This window comes from Macrobrachium rosenbergii, chromosome 39 (assembly GCF_040412425.1).
Source record: "Macrobrachium rosenbergii isolate ZJJX-2024 chromosome 39, ASM4041242v1, whole genome shotgun sequence".
Classification (NCBI taxonomy): Eukaryota; Metazoa; Arthropoda; class Malacostraca; order Decapoda; family Palaemonidae; genus Macrobrachium; species Macrobrachium rosenbergii.
The window spans coordinates 1,648,665-1,666,014 of record NC_089779.1 but is presented as its reverse complement, the minus strand read 5'-3'; the positions used below and the strand labels follow the sequence as shown (position 1 = coordinate 1,666,014).

The following is a 17,350-nucleotide window of genomic DNA, read 5'->3' as shown; positions in this document are numbered from 1 at the left end:
ATTTTTTTTTTATTATTTTACGCGTTTGGTATGGCATTGCGAATCCTTAAAACCCAATCAAATCAGAGACATGAAAGTGTTTAAAGTATTTCAAAGTCTAAGGTGCCACCTTATTGTGCAGAGACACAACTGAAGGCCTTAAGAGGAACAAATTTTACTGGTGGCCGAATTCTTCCACAATTGGCCAAGATTCAACAGTGTCGTGGTGGCTGAGGCTGTCTCAGTTTGCGCACAAAATGTTTACATCTGATTATGTATCAACCTGTATATTTAGATGTAAAGCACTTATAACAATGAAGATAACAACGCAAGGACGATAGGAAATTAACTTTCCAATGGTGCTAAAGAACAACAAAAGGCAGCAAGAAAGGTCTGAGAGCAGTAGAGACCAGACGAATGAAATTACTGACGAGTGGAACATGTTCACTCTCCCAGGTTTCTTCCACAATGACTCTCACGTTTCTGATAGTGTACCATGAGAGAGAGAGAGAGAGAGAGAATGCTCGTTCACTAACTTGCCCTGTCAGCCATAAGAATTTTGTCAAGCATGGGGTACTCACCGACAATTACGATACGATAGTTATCGTGGTAGCTCTCACCCCAAATGACATTATGTTTAGCATAAGTAAACAAACAAATAAATTATGTAATATTTGAATAGACAAGCTAATGTACTCCGGGATAACGTTGGGAGAATGGTAACTGATTAACACAAGGAAGAACAAAAACAATAGATGGTTAATTGTCGTAGGGTGATAAAGAAAGAGATTATCCAGGATAATTATCCCGGATAATGTAGAAAGAATCGTAAAAAGTAAAGAAAAATGAACAAAAACAAGATTCGACAATAAAGAAAGAGATTATCCAGGATAATTATCCCGGATAATGTAGAAAGAATCGTAAAAAGTAAAGAAAAATGAACAAAAACAAGATTCGACAATAAAGAAAGTTATCATCTAGGATAATCTTGTAACAAACTGAAACAACATACTTAGCATTATGAAGTATATCATTTTCCAAAAGTTTATAAACCTGAATTTTTAACTCTTTTCCTATATTTATCAACAATATTATAAAGGTTGTTCATAAATATAGACAAAGATTAAAATTAAAATTTGTACACGTTCGGAAAGTTGTAGTCACCCTTTCCAAAGTTCTTAACGGTAAGTATGTTGTTTCATTTTGTGACCAGATTATCCCGGATGGTCAATTTCTTTATTAGCCTTCGACAATTAACCAATACACACACATATATATATATCATATATATATATATTTATATATATATATATATATATATATATATATTAGTTGCAATTTGAAAGCTGGGGCCTTGCTAGATTAAAGGGGTATACTAGGATGATACTCAACTTACCTCAATTACCACAAAAATCTGGACTCGGGCCTTGAGGACAGCTAAAATTATACACAACAAAATACGGCTGAAGGCCTACTTCAAGAGGGGAGTGATTAGATAAACTCTGGGGTTTAACTTAATTCATTATATTTCCAAAAGAAAACACACCAGAAGAATGGTAGCGTAATTCTGGTATAATCAGGCAAAAGCAAATGACGGGGAATTTCCCGGGGGGGGGGGAGTACAATGGGTTCCCGCTTCAAAGGGAATTGAAAATGAGAAGGTGGGGGCCACTACGTACACATCCACAGCTGAATACTACTAAGCTGCAATCGAAACACTTACGGTTACTCAGCCGAAACTAGCACTGTGGTGGCGGTATAAAGACTTAAAATACATTTACGAACGACAGAAAACAACGCTGGTGGAATAAAAAAAAAAATTATTGGAAGTTTGAAGTGAACAGTTGTAAAGCACGCCTACATAGGCCTACATTAACGGGCATGCTTTGCAGCTCTTCACTTCACGCTTCTAATATATTTTTTTTTCGACCAACGTTTGTTTTCTGTCGTTCGTAAATGCAATTTAAGTCACCTGCGAGTTTCCTTCCTCCACGGGTGCTCGGAATGGTACGAGACGTGGTTATAACAAATGTCTTTATGCCGCCAGGAACTCGGCCTCAACTACCAAATGTTACTGATATACTTGAATAAACAATCAAATTATGTAATTTCCATTTCCGAAATAAGGTAATTACCCTAAACTATTTAGAAAAGTATGCTTCCTAAATAAGGTATTTGTTTGTTTTGTGTGTCGTAGAAACCGGAGCTCAATTTACCGGGAGTGAAATTACCAGGGTCAAAAAGACCAGCAATATACATACCGACCACTTATATATATATATATATATATATATATATATATATATATATATATATATATATATATATATATATATAATTCCCTTCCTAAATATTGTAAGACGCTATCTTCATTATCCTCTGATACACTTGGATGAAAAAGAGGCCAGGCTAATCAAAGGTGAAATTGTTTCAAGAGAATTGTAACAATGAAGACTGAAAATAATATTATGCCTACTGCTCACCGCGCTGAAGGAAGAACATCGTTAATTAGGGATATAGTGTGGGCATGAATTACAAGCACACGTCACTCAAGACAACTATATAGTCCAAGCAACAGGGAAGAGTCTAAAATGAAGGCTAATGCACTTGTTTTCCAAATAAACTTGGAAGATGACGAATGTTATACTGTATTCAGTAAAATTTAGATTGACTCCAGAAATAAACTGAGATAGCAAATACGTGGAAGGTTTCTAAATACGTAGAGGTTCTAATTTTGATTATTAAGTAACTGCGTTAATTAAAAAAAAAAAAGTCTTTCCCTGCCATAGCTCACTTGTTTATTGTGCTCGGCCACGGTGATGCCACATGGTCAAATTTAGGCACCGAGTTCATTGATTGATACTAATGTCTGGGGAATTCTACTATTAACAGACAGCTGTTTACATTTGCTTGAACCCCGCATTTGAAGTCTGTATTTGAAACTCTGCATATATATATATATATATATATATATATATATATATATATATATATATATATATATATATATATATATATATATATATATTAAAAATCACGTCAGAAGGTGAGTGACAACTGGACTTTGAACAAGTACTTTCGTGGTTTATTCTACACTTTCAAATTCGTGGAAGGTTTCCAAATACGTAGAGGTTCTAATTTTCATTATTAAATAACTGCGTTAATTAAAAAAAGTCCCCAGTGAATTTACGTATATAATCATGTTGTTCCCTGTCATAACTCACTTGTTTATTTTGCTCGGCCGTACAGTGATGCCAGATAGTGGAGTACCCTGACAGTCTGTCAAATTTAGGCACCGAGTTCATTGACTGACGCTAATGTCTGGGGAGTTCTACTATTTACAGACATTAATTTGTTTCCTACATTTGCCTGAACCCCTCATTTGAAGTCTGTATTTGAAACCTACATGCATATATATATATATATATATATATATATATATATATATATATATATATATATATATATATATATATACATATACATATACACATATGTAGGCCTATGTGTATTTATTACATATATATAATGTTTATGCGTATATATATATATAATAAAATCCCACGTCAGAAGGTGAGTGAAAACCAAGACTTTGAACAAGTACTTTCGTAGTTTATCCTACTTTGAGGTTCAATTGTGAACTCGAAAATGTAAACTACGAAAGTACTTGTTCAAAGTCCCGGTCTGCACTCACCCTCTGACGTGGATTTTATAATATTCTCAAGCACGCGTCCCTTCGTGCTGCATTGATTATATATATAATATATGTATATAACGGCATGTGTTAAAAAAAAGTAAAACTTGAACACAGTTTCCATAAACGTCTCTTAGAATTAAATTCCACTCATTCAACCATTCACAGTTTTGTTTTAAATGTTATGGATAAATACCTTCTAATATAATAAATACTTTGAATTTCCAGAAGAATTCACATCGCAGCCCTGGAAAATACCTCCCAGAAAACAACAGAAACAAACCAATTAAACTTGTCAAGATTTTTGTTGCAATTCAACGCGGAGAGTCGTCTGCAAATTGCTCCTGGAGAGAGTTCGAGCCGTTCTCGGCATCTGGCAACACTGCACGTCATGTAAGCAAGTGAGTCGCGGTCGCCATTTTCCCAAACCGTCCGCCGTCGAAGTTACTCTATTTAGCTAATTTACACCGCCATTTACAAGTCGATTTACACAAGGAGTGTCAAGCGGTGCGGGAGATTATCCACCTGAGGTAAATATGAGCAATAGGACGATTTATTGCTTTGCGTTTTGTTAATATCGGCCGAAATAGTTCGGGGTCCTGGCAATTTGTTTACACCACCTGGTGTTGGTGGGGGCCGCCGTGCCCCGAACACTCTTTTCCTTTGTTTATATCTGTAGTCAAATTACTATTAAATTATGCTATGAAATCAATGTATGGGAGATTATCGCCGTTGGCTGGTTATATGTTCGTGTAAAGGCGAAGTTGGTTAAGCCGTGAATGGGCCAAACCCGTCGGAGTATTCCGACGGTGTTCGGTAGGGGAAGGCCCTCGGGGCACTGAGTTTAGACACACGTACCCCAAGGGTAGGGAGACAGGGTGAGACGTTGGTGTCTCCCCGAAATTTGACCCTGCTGATCTGTAGCTTAGTTTATCAGGTATTCAGTGGTGAGGGGGTGGGGGCAGGTGGGTGGGGCGAAGCCCCCCGTAGCCCAGTCGCCCCTGGGTTACGTGGCATTTTATATTGGCGACTTATCAAATTTTACCGTTAGGCCTAGGCTAGGCTATTTGTGGGGTCCATGGGTCCAAGGCCTCCCCCGCCCCCAGCCAGGTCAGGGCGCAGCGCCCTAAGTCAGGCTAGAAAGGGAAGATCTGTTTAGGTCAGGCTCCTTAACCATTTACATCACCTCAGGACGTACCCTTATAAGGAAACCTGATTTTTAGGGCGGCCCACCAAGCCAGACCATAAGATTAAGCCGTGGGAAAAAAATATGGTTTGTGGTAGATCTAAGCCGGCTGTCCGCGGTGAGCTTAGGCTATGGCAGTTGACGGTTTTGCGTACAACTCTACCTGCTGAACAAAAATTTAAAGTAATTACCTCTTGCCAGAACGTACGAGCTTGCCAGAAATCTTTAAAGATGCAGATAAGCGGAAATGGTAATGTTTTGTTTCACGTTTACGAACGCTTCGAATAGTGTGCAGCGGAGCTAGACTGTGGCAATTGATGTTTTTCCATGTTATTTTACTTGCTTTACAAGAGCGGATCCCTTCGGTCATAAGGTAGCAACGCGCACCTACTTTACAATGGGGCCTTTTGACAGTGGTGCTCCCCTTAAGAGCACCAACTTAGAATTGATTTGACATTCTTTGTACATATGGCACCAGTGCATAACTGCCAGGCCTTTTCCGGGTTCCACTTGAGTGCGCAAAAGGTATCGTCCCCCTGACTCCAGTGGTCACTGTTTTATGAAAATTAGTGTGTTGGGTACATGTCTAAAATTGATTTATTTTCAGCTTATGAATACGAAGGAAGCAATTTTCCACTCTTAAGAAAATTAAACAATATTATTTAATTTTGATACTCCCCCTTATTTTTACTTAACAGTACAGGCAGTCCCCGGTTAATGGCGGCCGTGGTTAATGACGATCCGGTTTTATGGCGCTTGTCTAGCAACGAAAATCGGCAGTTATCGGCGCCGAAAATTGCCAATTTCCGCTTATCGGCGCCGATAATTTAGTATTGGCGCCAATACATACCTAATAGAGGTGCCGATAACTGAAAAGCAGCACTTTTCGGTGCCGATAAGCCCGAAAATCACCACTTTTCGGTGCCGATAAGCCCGAAAATCGCCAGAAATCACCGGTTTTCGGTTAGTGGCGATTTTCGGTTATCATCACACCCCCAGAACCGAACCCCCTCCAATAACCGAGGACTACCTGTACAGGATACTGACAAGCTGTAGTGGTTTTTTTCAGTATAGCTAAATTGTGTAATGTCACTGATCCGTTTCACTGATATATTTCTTCTTTTCGCAGGTTATTTAGTTATTGCAATGAGTAGTGCATCGCACGGAACCAGCACTTGGGCAAGTGTTGCTGCTCAGGCTCCGTCAGGTGCCACAGCAGCAGCTTCTGCTCAACCACAGTGGTTCCCTCCTCCCGGCGCTTATCCAGGCTACGGGGCTCCGTATGGTACACCAGGTGCGTCGGCTCCTCAGGGGTGGCCAGCATATGCTCCCGGGGCCACGGCGTATCCAGGTTACACAGGCTATGTAAGTTGTTTGGCGAGGAAATTTGTTCATCTAGGCTAATCGTGGTAGTGTTATCGGCTCTTGTAAATCTTCATTGGTTAAGAGTAAATGCTTTATATTATCTGTAAGTAACAAGTGTAGCAGAGAGGTTAAGAGTAAATGCTTTCAGCTTGAACGTGAACGATACTTGCACCATGTCCCAACTTTTTCCTAGTGTAATTTGCAGAAGGGGGCTGCTGAACCTGTTGCAAAAGTATACTGTATGCCATGCTCGTTTTAGTGTTGGCTGAACGAGATCAGATCTGGTTGACCTAAGACAGGGCCTATCTTTCTTGTAAAATCGTAGAGTTGTCAGATACAGTAAACCCTCAGTACCTAACTGAACAAAGATCTTATATCCCTACTTCTTAGGTTTCTTTGGATTGTAATTTCTCATAACTGAGTTTCCCATGAAAGGGACAATTTGTTCATCAGTTAAAAATTTCATGTAAGTAACTTACCAAGTAATTGCATAGATATGAGCTTCCTACATATGGCAGCCTAAAAATTCAAATTTCGCGGTAACGCCAGCATTTGTTTTGGTGTAGGCACATGCCCTGCCCACTATCGGGGACTGTGAGGAACAACCAGGCTGAGAGCTTCATTTCATTTTCTGCCGGCTCCTGAGTAAGATCGGTGGTTCATTGTGGCCACTTCACCAAGTTTCATTGTAGCGCACAAATCTTAGTCGGTTAGCCTTGGTTAAATTATATAACTGAATTTAGGATGTCTGACTCTAGCTCCTCAAGTGTTAGGTGTTCCATTGAAGGTTGCAAGACTAGGTTAGCATGTTTAGAATGTAAAGATTGGGACGATAAACGTGGAAAGTCTTTAGGTCTCATCAAGACAAAATGGATAAAGACAGGAGAGGAAGGCGACTGTTAGGCCCGGAAACAAAGCCAGCTTAGAACCTGTAAAAGCAGCAGACCTTGTAGAAGATAATTCTGTCTCTTCTCCGAAGATTCCTGTTTCGTCACCTATCCGTAGCCCTTCCACTCCTGTTCTGTGTACTCCTGTTTAGGTTCCCATGCTCCCGATCGTGACACCATTGCCAGTCTGGAATAAGAGTTCAACAAAAAGTTAGAGTTTTTAGCCAACACAGAGATGGGGTTGGGTTCTTCTTTTAGATCCTGTATGGAAAGAGGCAATGTACAAAATGTTAGTGCAGTGTAAAGTGTTGAGGAGGTGGCTGCCTGTCCCACTGGTGCTCCTAGACGAAGGTTCCTGTCCTGCAGCGGGGAGAAGACATACCGGAGGTCCAAGGGAGGTGTCTCGTTCAGTGTTCGTCGTCTGTTGTCGGTTTTGGAAGGCTCTTTGCTGGACACGAGGTGTCAGTGGTGTAGACCTTCCACCTCTCGACATTTGAAGAGCCTCTCCTTTGCGGCAGACAGCTCCCCTCCTCCTGTCAAGAAATACAAGGAGGCTAGTGTAAGTCCTCAGTCCTCCTGCAGTTTCGTGGTGCCTCCTCCTACATCTTCTGCTTGTCCGACTCCATTGGCCTGGAACAGTCTGGAGTCCATCTCTTATTTGGATCGCCAGTTCTTGACTGCGAAACGTCTGGAAGAATCTATTAGTCGACCTTCTTCAAGACCCTGTCTTGCCCCTGAAGAACCTTTGTCTCCTGAATGTGCTAGGATGGCTCCTGTAAAGCAGTCTCGTTCGACCAAGCGCTTGGCACCAACCTCGGGGTGTCAGATGACACCGCTCGCTGACTCGACTCTGGTTATGCCTCATTCACTAGCGCATTCTTCGACCCAAGAAGATTCTTCTCTTGCTCCTCTTAAATGGTATTTGAACTGGTTTATGGTAGCAACCGTTATTTATATTAGAAATTAACTTTTTATAAAACCCATTCATCATAGGCTCCCATTCATGATCTGTTAGATAGTGGTTAACACTTTTTAATGTGTGCCATGAAATACCTCAAGATGTAATAGGGTTGGTTGAGGATGCACATTGGAATTGTTGTATCTGGGACGTTTTGTTTTATCACATGGATTCATCCTGCTTAGTAAAAGTCTCTTTTATGACAAGTTGGTTTCTACAACTACTTGTTTCACAGTTTAAAACAGTTTTGATCGTCATGTGTTTGAATGGGTGTATGCAGTGTATTTTGGCTTTCATTTTGAGGTTTCCTTTGGTAGCACCTTGATAAAATAATGATTTACTGATATTTAAAGTTCTTATTATGGTAAGCATATTTTTATTGTGGCACGCCTCATGTGTTATTAGCTTCTGTTTTGAGTAGGAATTTTTGCTTTCAGTTACATTGTCATCTTTCCTTTCGGTCAGTTTCACCTGTGATAAGTCTAGACCGGGCTGTGAACTGACATTGACTTGGAGGATTTTTTGTGTGGGATGTTGAGTTGGGAGTTTATAGCATTGAATTTCATTTTATTGATGTACATTAGAATATGAAGTTGCAGATTTTTATGGGGTTTTAATAGGTGTCAAGAGAATAGTGAGTAGTAAGGCTATTGTATGTATTTTATGCTACATAATATTTAAAAAATTATTAGCCCAAGTGAAAGGCCTGTTGCCTTTTGAAGGGCTGTATTTAATAGTCGGATGTTGAAGTATAAATGTGCGCATATTTTTAAGGAATTTGCATGTGGAAATGTGTGTGTTTTTATACCAGATGATTTAGAATGTTTGAATGTTATGTGCTGTCATGACAAAAATAATTACCGAATTCTTTTTCAATCAACAGCCCGCTGCATGGCCTTATCCTGGCATGGGGACGCCCCCGCCTCCTCCACCTCCACCCGCTGAAGAAGGTTCAGAGAGCAAAGAAAAAAGTAAGAGTGATGAGAAAGGGAGTAAATCCTCCTCAGAAAAGAAGTCCTCGTCCTCAGAAAAGAAGAGTAAGGATAAGAGTTCGAAGAAATCCAGCTCTTCCGAGAAAAAAGAATCGAGCTCTTCAAAGAAGGAGTCAAGTTCTTCCAAGAAGGAATCGAGCAGTCAAAAGAAATCTTCAGAGGAGCAGAGTCAAACTGCTGAAAGTGCAGCTGCTGCGGCTCAGGCGTATCCTACCCCTGATTACACAGCTGCTGATTACGCTGCATATTACTCCCAGTATCATTATCCTGTTTATGGTGGTTGGTATGGCCCAAGTGGTCCTCCACCCATGCCAAATGTGGCTGCGTACAATCACACTGCCACTTCTGAAACTACAGATGCTAACAACTCAAGTTCGTCGTCTGGATCCCCAGTTAAGTTTAGTCCTCAAAACAAGAAAACTGCTGGATATAGTACATTACAAGGTCAGACCCCTCAACAGACCCCAGACCTAGCTCTCCCACCACCTGATTTTAGCCAGCCCCCTCCTAACTTCAGTCAACCCCTAACTTTAGTCAGCCACCCCTAACTTTAATCAACCACCGCCTGGTCAGTATCAGCAGTCTCCTGGGAGTCATCACCACCATTCAACCAACCAAAGATCCAAACAAGCATCTGGTCAGCACCGTCAGTCACCACCACCGCATTATCAACAGCAGCCTCGCAATCAGTATGAAGATGATGGTTCAAACAGGGGCAGCAAACAAAAGTACAATAGTAACAGCAACAGTTCTAGCAAAGGAAAAGGGAATACCATGTCTGGCAATCCTTGGTCTAATCATCGTTACGGTCAAGGCTTTGAAGGGAAGGAAAATTACGATGGTACACCATATAAGAATGACAGTTCGAGTTACAAAAGTTCTGGAGGTTCCTCCTACAAAAGCTCTGATAGTCCCTATAAGAATGCTGAAAGCCCCTATTATAAAAGTAATGAAAGTTCATACAAGGGTGGGCAGTATAAGGGGTCTGAGAGCGGATCATCCTACAAAGGTAGTCAACACAAGGGTTATGACAACTCCTCCTCGTACAAAAGATCTGACGGTTCATCGTCGTACAAAGGTAGAACTTCGGACAGGGCAGAACGCACAGACAGTCAAGGAGCTAAAAAGCAAGATTCCAAGGGATCCAAGCCATCCAAGGAAAGGGGAGCTCCCGATGCAGCTGGAGGTGATTGGCCTGAATCACTCAAGTAGGTGTCATTGTTGCTCTAGATCTTGAGAATTGGCATTTAATTGTGTTTGCAGTGTCAGGCGTCTTTGCCTGAATGATATTGTTAAACCTGAGATGTAGTGAACTGGCAAAAATTCCCTGCCGTAAGTACAGCTTTTATTTATCCCATGCATTATTCCTTTCTTTTCAGATCTTATGTTGGTCGCTGCTTTGCTCGTTGTGTAACAGAGTTAGACAAGGATCAAGTTGAGATTTGTTTAAAAGGAAAGTTAACCCAAGCAGCAAACAATGGCACTTTGTGGACCAAGGTATGCTTACATATTTTATTAGTAGTACTTGTACTTCTATTTGACTTACTAACAGTGTATGTAAAAAACTTGCAAGCTACATATAATTTTTGTAGTCATGATGGTTTTGTGCAAAGGAAAAATTAGTTTCATACAGTATAGGTAACTTAACAAGTAATTACACTGCTATTGTTTCCACTTGTGTGGCAGCTCAAAAATTCAAAAGTCGCGCCAGCGCTTCTATTGTTTTTGTGTTGGCGACAGCCCCTCCCACTATCGAGGAACGATAGGGAACAACCCAGCGAAAGAGCTCAATTTACTTCTGCCGGCTCTCGAGTTAACATCAGTGGTTTGCAACAGCTGTTTTGAATTCTTTCATCGGTCTTTGGGTTGTATCTCACAATCTAGAAGTATTCTTACTTTTGCGTAGCATCTATTACTAGCATTAGCTTAGGGTTTTATAATCAGCTTAGTAGTGACTTAATTGTGAATTCATTATGTCTGATTCCAGTTCCTTTAGTGTGAGGCACTGTCGGTAGGGGTGTAACACTAGACTGACCAAATCTGCTTACGACCCCCACACGATTTTTTCTAGTTGTAGGAGACGTTCACGTTCAAAAGAGAATGGTGAATGTAAAGACTGGTGTGAAAAGCAATGGAAGGTTTGCAGTCCCATCTTGATGAATTCGATAGGGATAGGAAGCGGAAGGCAGCAGTTAGAGCAGCAAGTAGGACACGTAACATTGATTCTACTCCTAACACTAGTGCTGAAACGGCAGAATTAGGGGCTTCCGCCAAAGTGCTTATGGAGAAGGTTTTTAGTGAGAAATCGAAAAGTGAAAGTGTAGTACCAGTGGATGAGGTGGCTGCCCATCCCACTGGCTCTCATAGACGAAGGTCACTGTCACACACCCCAGAACCTGCAAGAAGACATACCTTTGGTCCCGGTGAGGTTTGCCTATGGGTAGTCGCCCCCTCATTCGGGCCTGCGACTCAGGCTACAACTTCAGACAGCCATTGGAAAGGCGTCTTGGTAAATGTGCATGAGTTGTCCTCCGACTCTGACAGTTCTTGCCCCAAGAAGAGGTACTGATGGTGCTTTCCACGGGAATTGCGCACTTGGCCCCGCAGTCTTCAATCCTCCTGCAGCACCTGGCCTAGCCCATGGTATTATTCTCATGAACTCTTGACCTCTCGTCAGTATTTGACGCCCCGGCTCCAGAGCTCCAAGAAGCTCTCCTCTTTCAAGTGCCACTCACCTTCTGGGCGCCCAGTGTCTTCATCCAAGCACTCAGCACCAGCGGTCTCTTCCGAGTGCCCATTGTTTCCCTCATTCTCGGCACCAGCTGACAAACGCCTGACTTCCATTCTTCCTTTAAGCTCTTCTGCAGCAGAGACTACAGAAGCTTCCTTGGAGCCCATTAAGCGGCAATTGGCAGATATGGTTTTTTTGCAAAAGGCTCCAGCATTATCTAAATGTCCTCAAGACCCTCAGTTGTCTCCAGTTTCTTCAGATGAAGAGTAAGTGGATCAAGAACCTTCTTCATTGTCTTATGCAGCTCTTTTGAGGTTTTTCTTGGCCAGTTATTTATGCATAGCACGTGTTTTTGCTATAAAGTATATTTATACCCTGTACCCTATAAACTAAAACGCTTCAGTGCAGGTGACAGTATTGTCTGGTTGTTTTTTATATTGGTACTGTGCCCAGGGCAAGGGCACCTTTTGATGCTTTGCCAGCCATCGGAATACTCCGCTGCAAAGCTCCCACTTAAGTAGAGGCGCTCCACAGCTATACCGCCATGCCAGTTAAGAGAGCTACTGTAGGAGAATACTGCCACTGAAATAAAATCACAACCCGCCCCCTGAGAGTGGTGGGTGTTCCAGGTACACTGTGCCCCGGCTCCCCAAAACCCGGCACCTTATTTCAAGGTGAAGAAATAGTACGAGAAAATGCTGTGCTTCCTCCCATGATACCATGCCAGTTACTAATGGTGGTCGCAAAGTACTGCCAAATTTTAACACTGTTTTAACTGTCATTAAAAATAGTGAGAAGAAAAGATCGATTACACTTCAAGTATGTTGATTGCAAAATGGAAGTGAAGGACATATTGTTCCTGCAAGCTAATGAGGTAGAAGTTGCTCTAACATCTTTAGCTTTCTTATAGTAGGCAAAATGCTCTCCTGAATCTAATCTGAGAGAGGTCTCAGAAATAAAATCCATTTAGGATGAAGGGTAATGTGCTCTTAGTCAGAGATCAAAATGGGTCCTTGCCAGAACACTGTAGGTTATGGATGGCCCCCCCCCTTTTCTGGCCATGCTGAGGTAATACCTGAAAACTTCAACTGGACAAAGGGCTCTATTCTTCCTCAGAGCCAAAGATGTCCTTTAAGTACTTAAAAGAGAAAGAACGGATCCAGGTCTAGGGTAGGTCCTTGTTCTTGGTTAAAATCCAAGGGTGAACGAACAAACCATGTCTCCTTGTGAAAAAGACCTACTCTAGAATGATGGCTTGAAGCCAAGGTCACCAGAAAGTAATTACAGAGTCAGAGCCCACCCTCCTCCCCTCTGATGGACATACGGCACAAACAGAATGAGGTTGTCTGCTAAGTCGTTCCTGTTGTTCCCGTTAGTGGACGGGACTAGTTATCTACACTAAACAAAGTGCTACCATGAATTTTGAGTTTAAGCTGCTGTGCGAGTTGGAAACTATAGCAATGTAATTACTTGGTAAGTATATATAAAACTTTTATTGTAAAAATAGCATTTTTACATGAATGTGTTGTCAGTAGATTAGCTCAGCCGTGATGCTGTGCAGTGAATTATGCTAGACATAGAGGTTCACATTGATGTGAGGTGGTCTCTTTATGAGACAGACAAACACATGCCAAATGTTTATGTGAGCGTTAAAAAGGTGCTGTGTGGCTTCTTGGGTCGGTTACCCTGGAATAAAGGAAGCCACATTTACAAGGTTAGACAGGCATATATATGTCCCATTTGTTCCAGCATATGCTGTGTCCAGTGCAGTACTTACGGCTTATTCCATTAGCTAAAGTACATTTTTATTTTCAGGACTTGAATGCATCCAAGTAAAGAACTCTAATAAAAGTTCTTTAGAGTGTCAGTGTATAATAATATTGCATCATTATACAGTTTGTTGTATTCATATACAAGCGCACAAGAAAAGCATACTGTATTCTAAACCAGAAATCCTGGTATAATATTAATGTCAAGTTGTGTTTGCGCGCACAACTGCACTCATTTGAACATACAAAATTTAAGTGAAGCAGAATTCTTACTAAATTTAAGTGAAGCAGAATTCTTACTTTACTTACACTGAAGGTTAGACAGTTACATAAGTGGTTGTGCATTTACTTGTACTTATTTTGTGTGTATTAGTAGTAGTCCTCCACTTCATAACTGCAGTTGATTATTTCTGCCATACGTTTGTTGTTCAGTACTGTTTAGAATATTTTGTGTGTGTGTGTGTGTGTAGGCAAATTTAGTATCTACCTGTTAATTGTCTTCAATTGAGGTGTTATGTTGTGGTCATGTAATTTTCTCTTTTCTAGAACTGGGATGATGAGCCTCTGCCAAATGTTTTCAGTCAGTCTGATACCTCAGGATCCCAAAATAAGAGTAACTGGAATTCAACAAATGACACCAGTTTCACCCTTAGTGCCACTCCAATGAAACATGACAAGAAGGGGCTGAATAAAAAACCAGAAGTACCATCTTATGGACAGAATCGTGTTGTAAGGTAATTCCATTGAACTTTCATATTATCCTTTTCTTGATCAGTGTAAATATCCTTTCAAAAGAATATCCTACATTTGCCATTTAAAAACATTTCTCATTGCCATCCAGTAATGTCATGTATTCTTAACTTTTCTCCAAAAAGGGGTTATAGTAGATCAGAAATAGAATCCCCTCCACGTTCCCGGTCTCGGTCACCGCCGTATCGGCGTGGAAAGCGCGACAGCAGGCGAGAACAGTCGTCGTCGGAGGAAATGGATGAATCTGCCGATGGCTTTATAAAGTTGGACACCAAAAAGAGAAGTCGAAGTCCTGTATCCATGAAAGACAAAGGATTTGCAAAGAAGATTAAAAAACCTAAGTAAGTTTTAAAAAAAAAATTCTAATTGTATACTTATGCGCAATAATTATTTTTAGCAAATGGTATCCATATGCTTTTTTGTGTTATTTGGGTTAGCATTTATTTTTATACCATTGGACACTGATTTTTGGTCCAAATGTTAATGTTTAAGAATTTCAGCAAACACTTTGAAATTTGAACTGTTATGTTATATAAAATTCATTTACTACATTGCCAGTCCTTGATCTTTCAGGGCTGATCCCGACTGCCACTTTTACTCGGAACATGGCCTCATGCACCTTGATGCTGATCTACGCACCACTGAGCGTTTAGAGAAACGGGCAGCTCGTTTCAGCGCAGTGGGTGCTCCCAAGAAGCCACAGCCAGCTGAAAGAGGGGGCAAATTTTCTGCTGGAAGAGGCCGTGGCCGAGGGAGGGGTCGAGGAAGAGGCTTGGACTTGCAACAGGATGAGAGTGTCCAACAAAGATCAGAAGGCTTTGGTGGTCCAAAGAATTCTTTTGGTGGCCCCAGGAATTCTTTAGGTGGTGCTAAGAGTGCTTTTGGCACAAAGAAGAAAAAGCAGTTGCATATTGCAGAGGCTGTTAATGCTGCTTTCACTGTTGATGGTGATGATATTGATTGGACATCCATTCATATAGTTGGAACATCAACTGCACTTGAGAAAGAATATCTCCGTCTGACATCGGTATGAAAGTGTTCTCTTCCTTTTAGTGTCTGAAAGGAAATTATCATTATTTTGTAACTTGTTTTTACAGGTGCCCAAGCACCATAGTTACCATAACTTGCATATGTTAGCCTTGTTGATTCTGTACCGTTTGGCATATCGTTGACTTTTAAACAGAATTTCCATTTAACTCTTTTTCATCTTATCTTTTTATATGTTGTTATTCAAAGATTTTCACGTATATTTTGTTTCTAGGCTCCAGATCCAGACACTGTAAGAACTGTAGATACCTTGAAGAAGTCTTTAGAGCACATCAAACGCCAATGGGTCCGAAACCAGGATTATTTCTATGCTTGTAACCAGTTGAAGTCCTTACGACAGGATCTCACAGTTCAAGGGATTAGAGATGCATTTACTGTACAGGTAAGATATGGCAAAGGTCTAAGCAAAGTTAAAGTTGCATAAGATGGTTTTGTTATTTTGGGCAAAGACAATTCTTACTCAGCACATTCAGCTTTACAGTAGGAGTTCTGAATGAAGTAAGCTGACCAAAAACAAATTATGTACTTCTTAGTACTGTATGACACTATTAGAGGTAAAGAAGATTATTGAGAGAATGTGTGCAATGATAACATCAGGTTAGTGTAAGTGTTAATCTAATAATGGTTTGGTTGCCTTTCTTTGAATCCTTTTGGAATGTGTGTGCTTTCCTGTTCTAGTATCAATCAATGTTGTTCATTTTGAAGTCATTAAGCATAAATAGCCTTATGTTTGGACTCTCCAGTTGCACATGTTAAATACTGAAAGACATAGACCGTGCTTGCCCAAACCACTTCCTCAATATCTGCCAAGGTGCAGGTCTATAGTGCAGCTTCATTGCATTCAGAAATACTCCCAGATGCTTGCCCAGGATCTGCTTTTGTTTGATGATTTGTTTGTGCCATTCATTTTGATCCATTCCTTTTTCAGTTATATTCTCAGTGTTTATACTGAAAGCGCATTGATATGAGGTTATAAGGGCTTTTAATTAAGTTTTTCCCTTAGGCCTGTATTGTCCCTTGCCATCCAATGTTACTGCGGGTACAGTTAACGAATATTGTCATCAGTCACTTTCAGTAGCAAATCATCAGGCTAGGCAATATTCAATATTGCTCAGTTTTTCTTTCGTTTGATTCATAGTCACGGGGTTGTCATTCTGGTTTCTTATCTCCCAGATTTTCTGCAGTAACTCTATTCATTTTCAAGGTCTAGTTTAAAGGTTTTGTACTTGGTTTTTACTCTAGTGCTTATGTGTTTTAATATTATTGCAGTTTCTATCGATTCCCCATTCCCTATGTATTATTGCAGTTTCTATTGATTCCCCATTCCCTATGATGTGATTATTCTACTATATTCAGTATGTCATAGTATCATAGTAAGGGTGGTTACATGGGCTTGCATGCAACTCCTTTATATCCTTGCTTGATTAGGACCCACATTATTGTGACCATGTTGTTGGGAATGATAATGACCTCTGCAAGACTTGTCTATTTTGTGTTGGTTTTTGGTCAAGTTCTGACTTTCATCGAATTCCTAGGTGATCCTTGCTGCTCTCTTTTAACCACAGCAGGAAAATCTCTGAGTCCTTTCCACTTGGAAGTACCTTCTGAAGCATTTTCAGTTTGAATGAGAATTGGGAAGTAGGGCTTAGTTTAAGCCAGAAATTACACGAATACTGTTGACTGCTTGATGTCTTGAATGCTGAAGTGTAGGCTGTACTGAAGAGTCTGTGTTACTTCACAGATTTTGTTACTCTCGGAAGGCCAGACCCTCAAAGCTGGCAAGTCACAGTCGCTCCAACTTCAACATTGAAGATTGAGAATCCTGTGTTGACCAGCTCAGTCCTGCATATGGCTTCACTTCCCTTGCTCTCTGACTTATGTTTGTGATTGTCAGTTTGATTGCTGTTTCCAAAAATGCCACATGGAAGTTTACACCATTCCTTCATTATATATTTCATTTAATTTCAGTTAATTTCTTTTAAGTGTTGTTGC

The 17,350-nt window shown here is 40.6% G+C and overlaps 2 protein-coding genes across 2 annotated transcripts in view; both read left to right on the top strand.

Moving 5' to 3' along the window:
• Positions 1-4,030: 4,030 nt before the first annotated feature.
• LOC136825630 (leukocyte receptor cluster member 8 homolog) overlaps positions 4,031-17,350 on the top strand; it is a 35,127-nt gene continuing 21,807 nt past the window's right edge. The window contains exons 1-8 of the mRNA XM_067082241.1: positions 4,031-4,203; positions 5,989-6,224; positions 8,953-10,269; positions 10,441-10,558; positions 14,108-14,295; positions 14,437-14,652; positions 14,885-15,338; positions 15,573-15,740. Coding sequence (XP_066938342.1) covers positions 9,836-10,269; positions 10,441-10,558; positions 14,108-14,295; positions 14,437-14,652; positions 14,885-15,338; positions 15,573-15,740 — 1,578 coding nt within the window. The 5' untranslated portion in view covers positions 4,031-4,203; positions 5,989-6,224; positions 8,953-9,835. The remainder of the gene's footprint in view (positions 4,204-5,988; positions 6,225-8,952; positions 10,270-10,440; positions 10,559-14,107; positions 14,296-14,436; positions 14,653-14,884; positions 15,339-15,572; positions 15,741-17,350) is intronic.
• On the top strand, positions 8,914-9,609 carry LOC136825591 (osteocalcin 2-like). Its single transcript, XM_067082175.1, has one exon. The coding sequence runs from the start codon at positions 8,914-8,916 to the stop codon at positions 9,607-9,609; it is 696 nt and encodes a 231-aa protein (XP_066938276.1).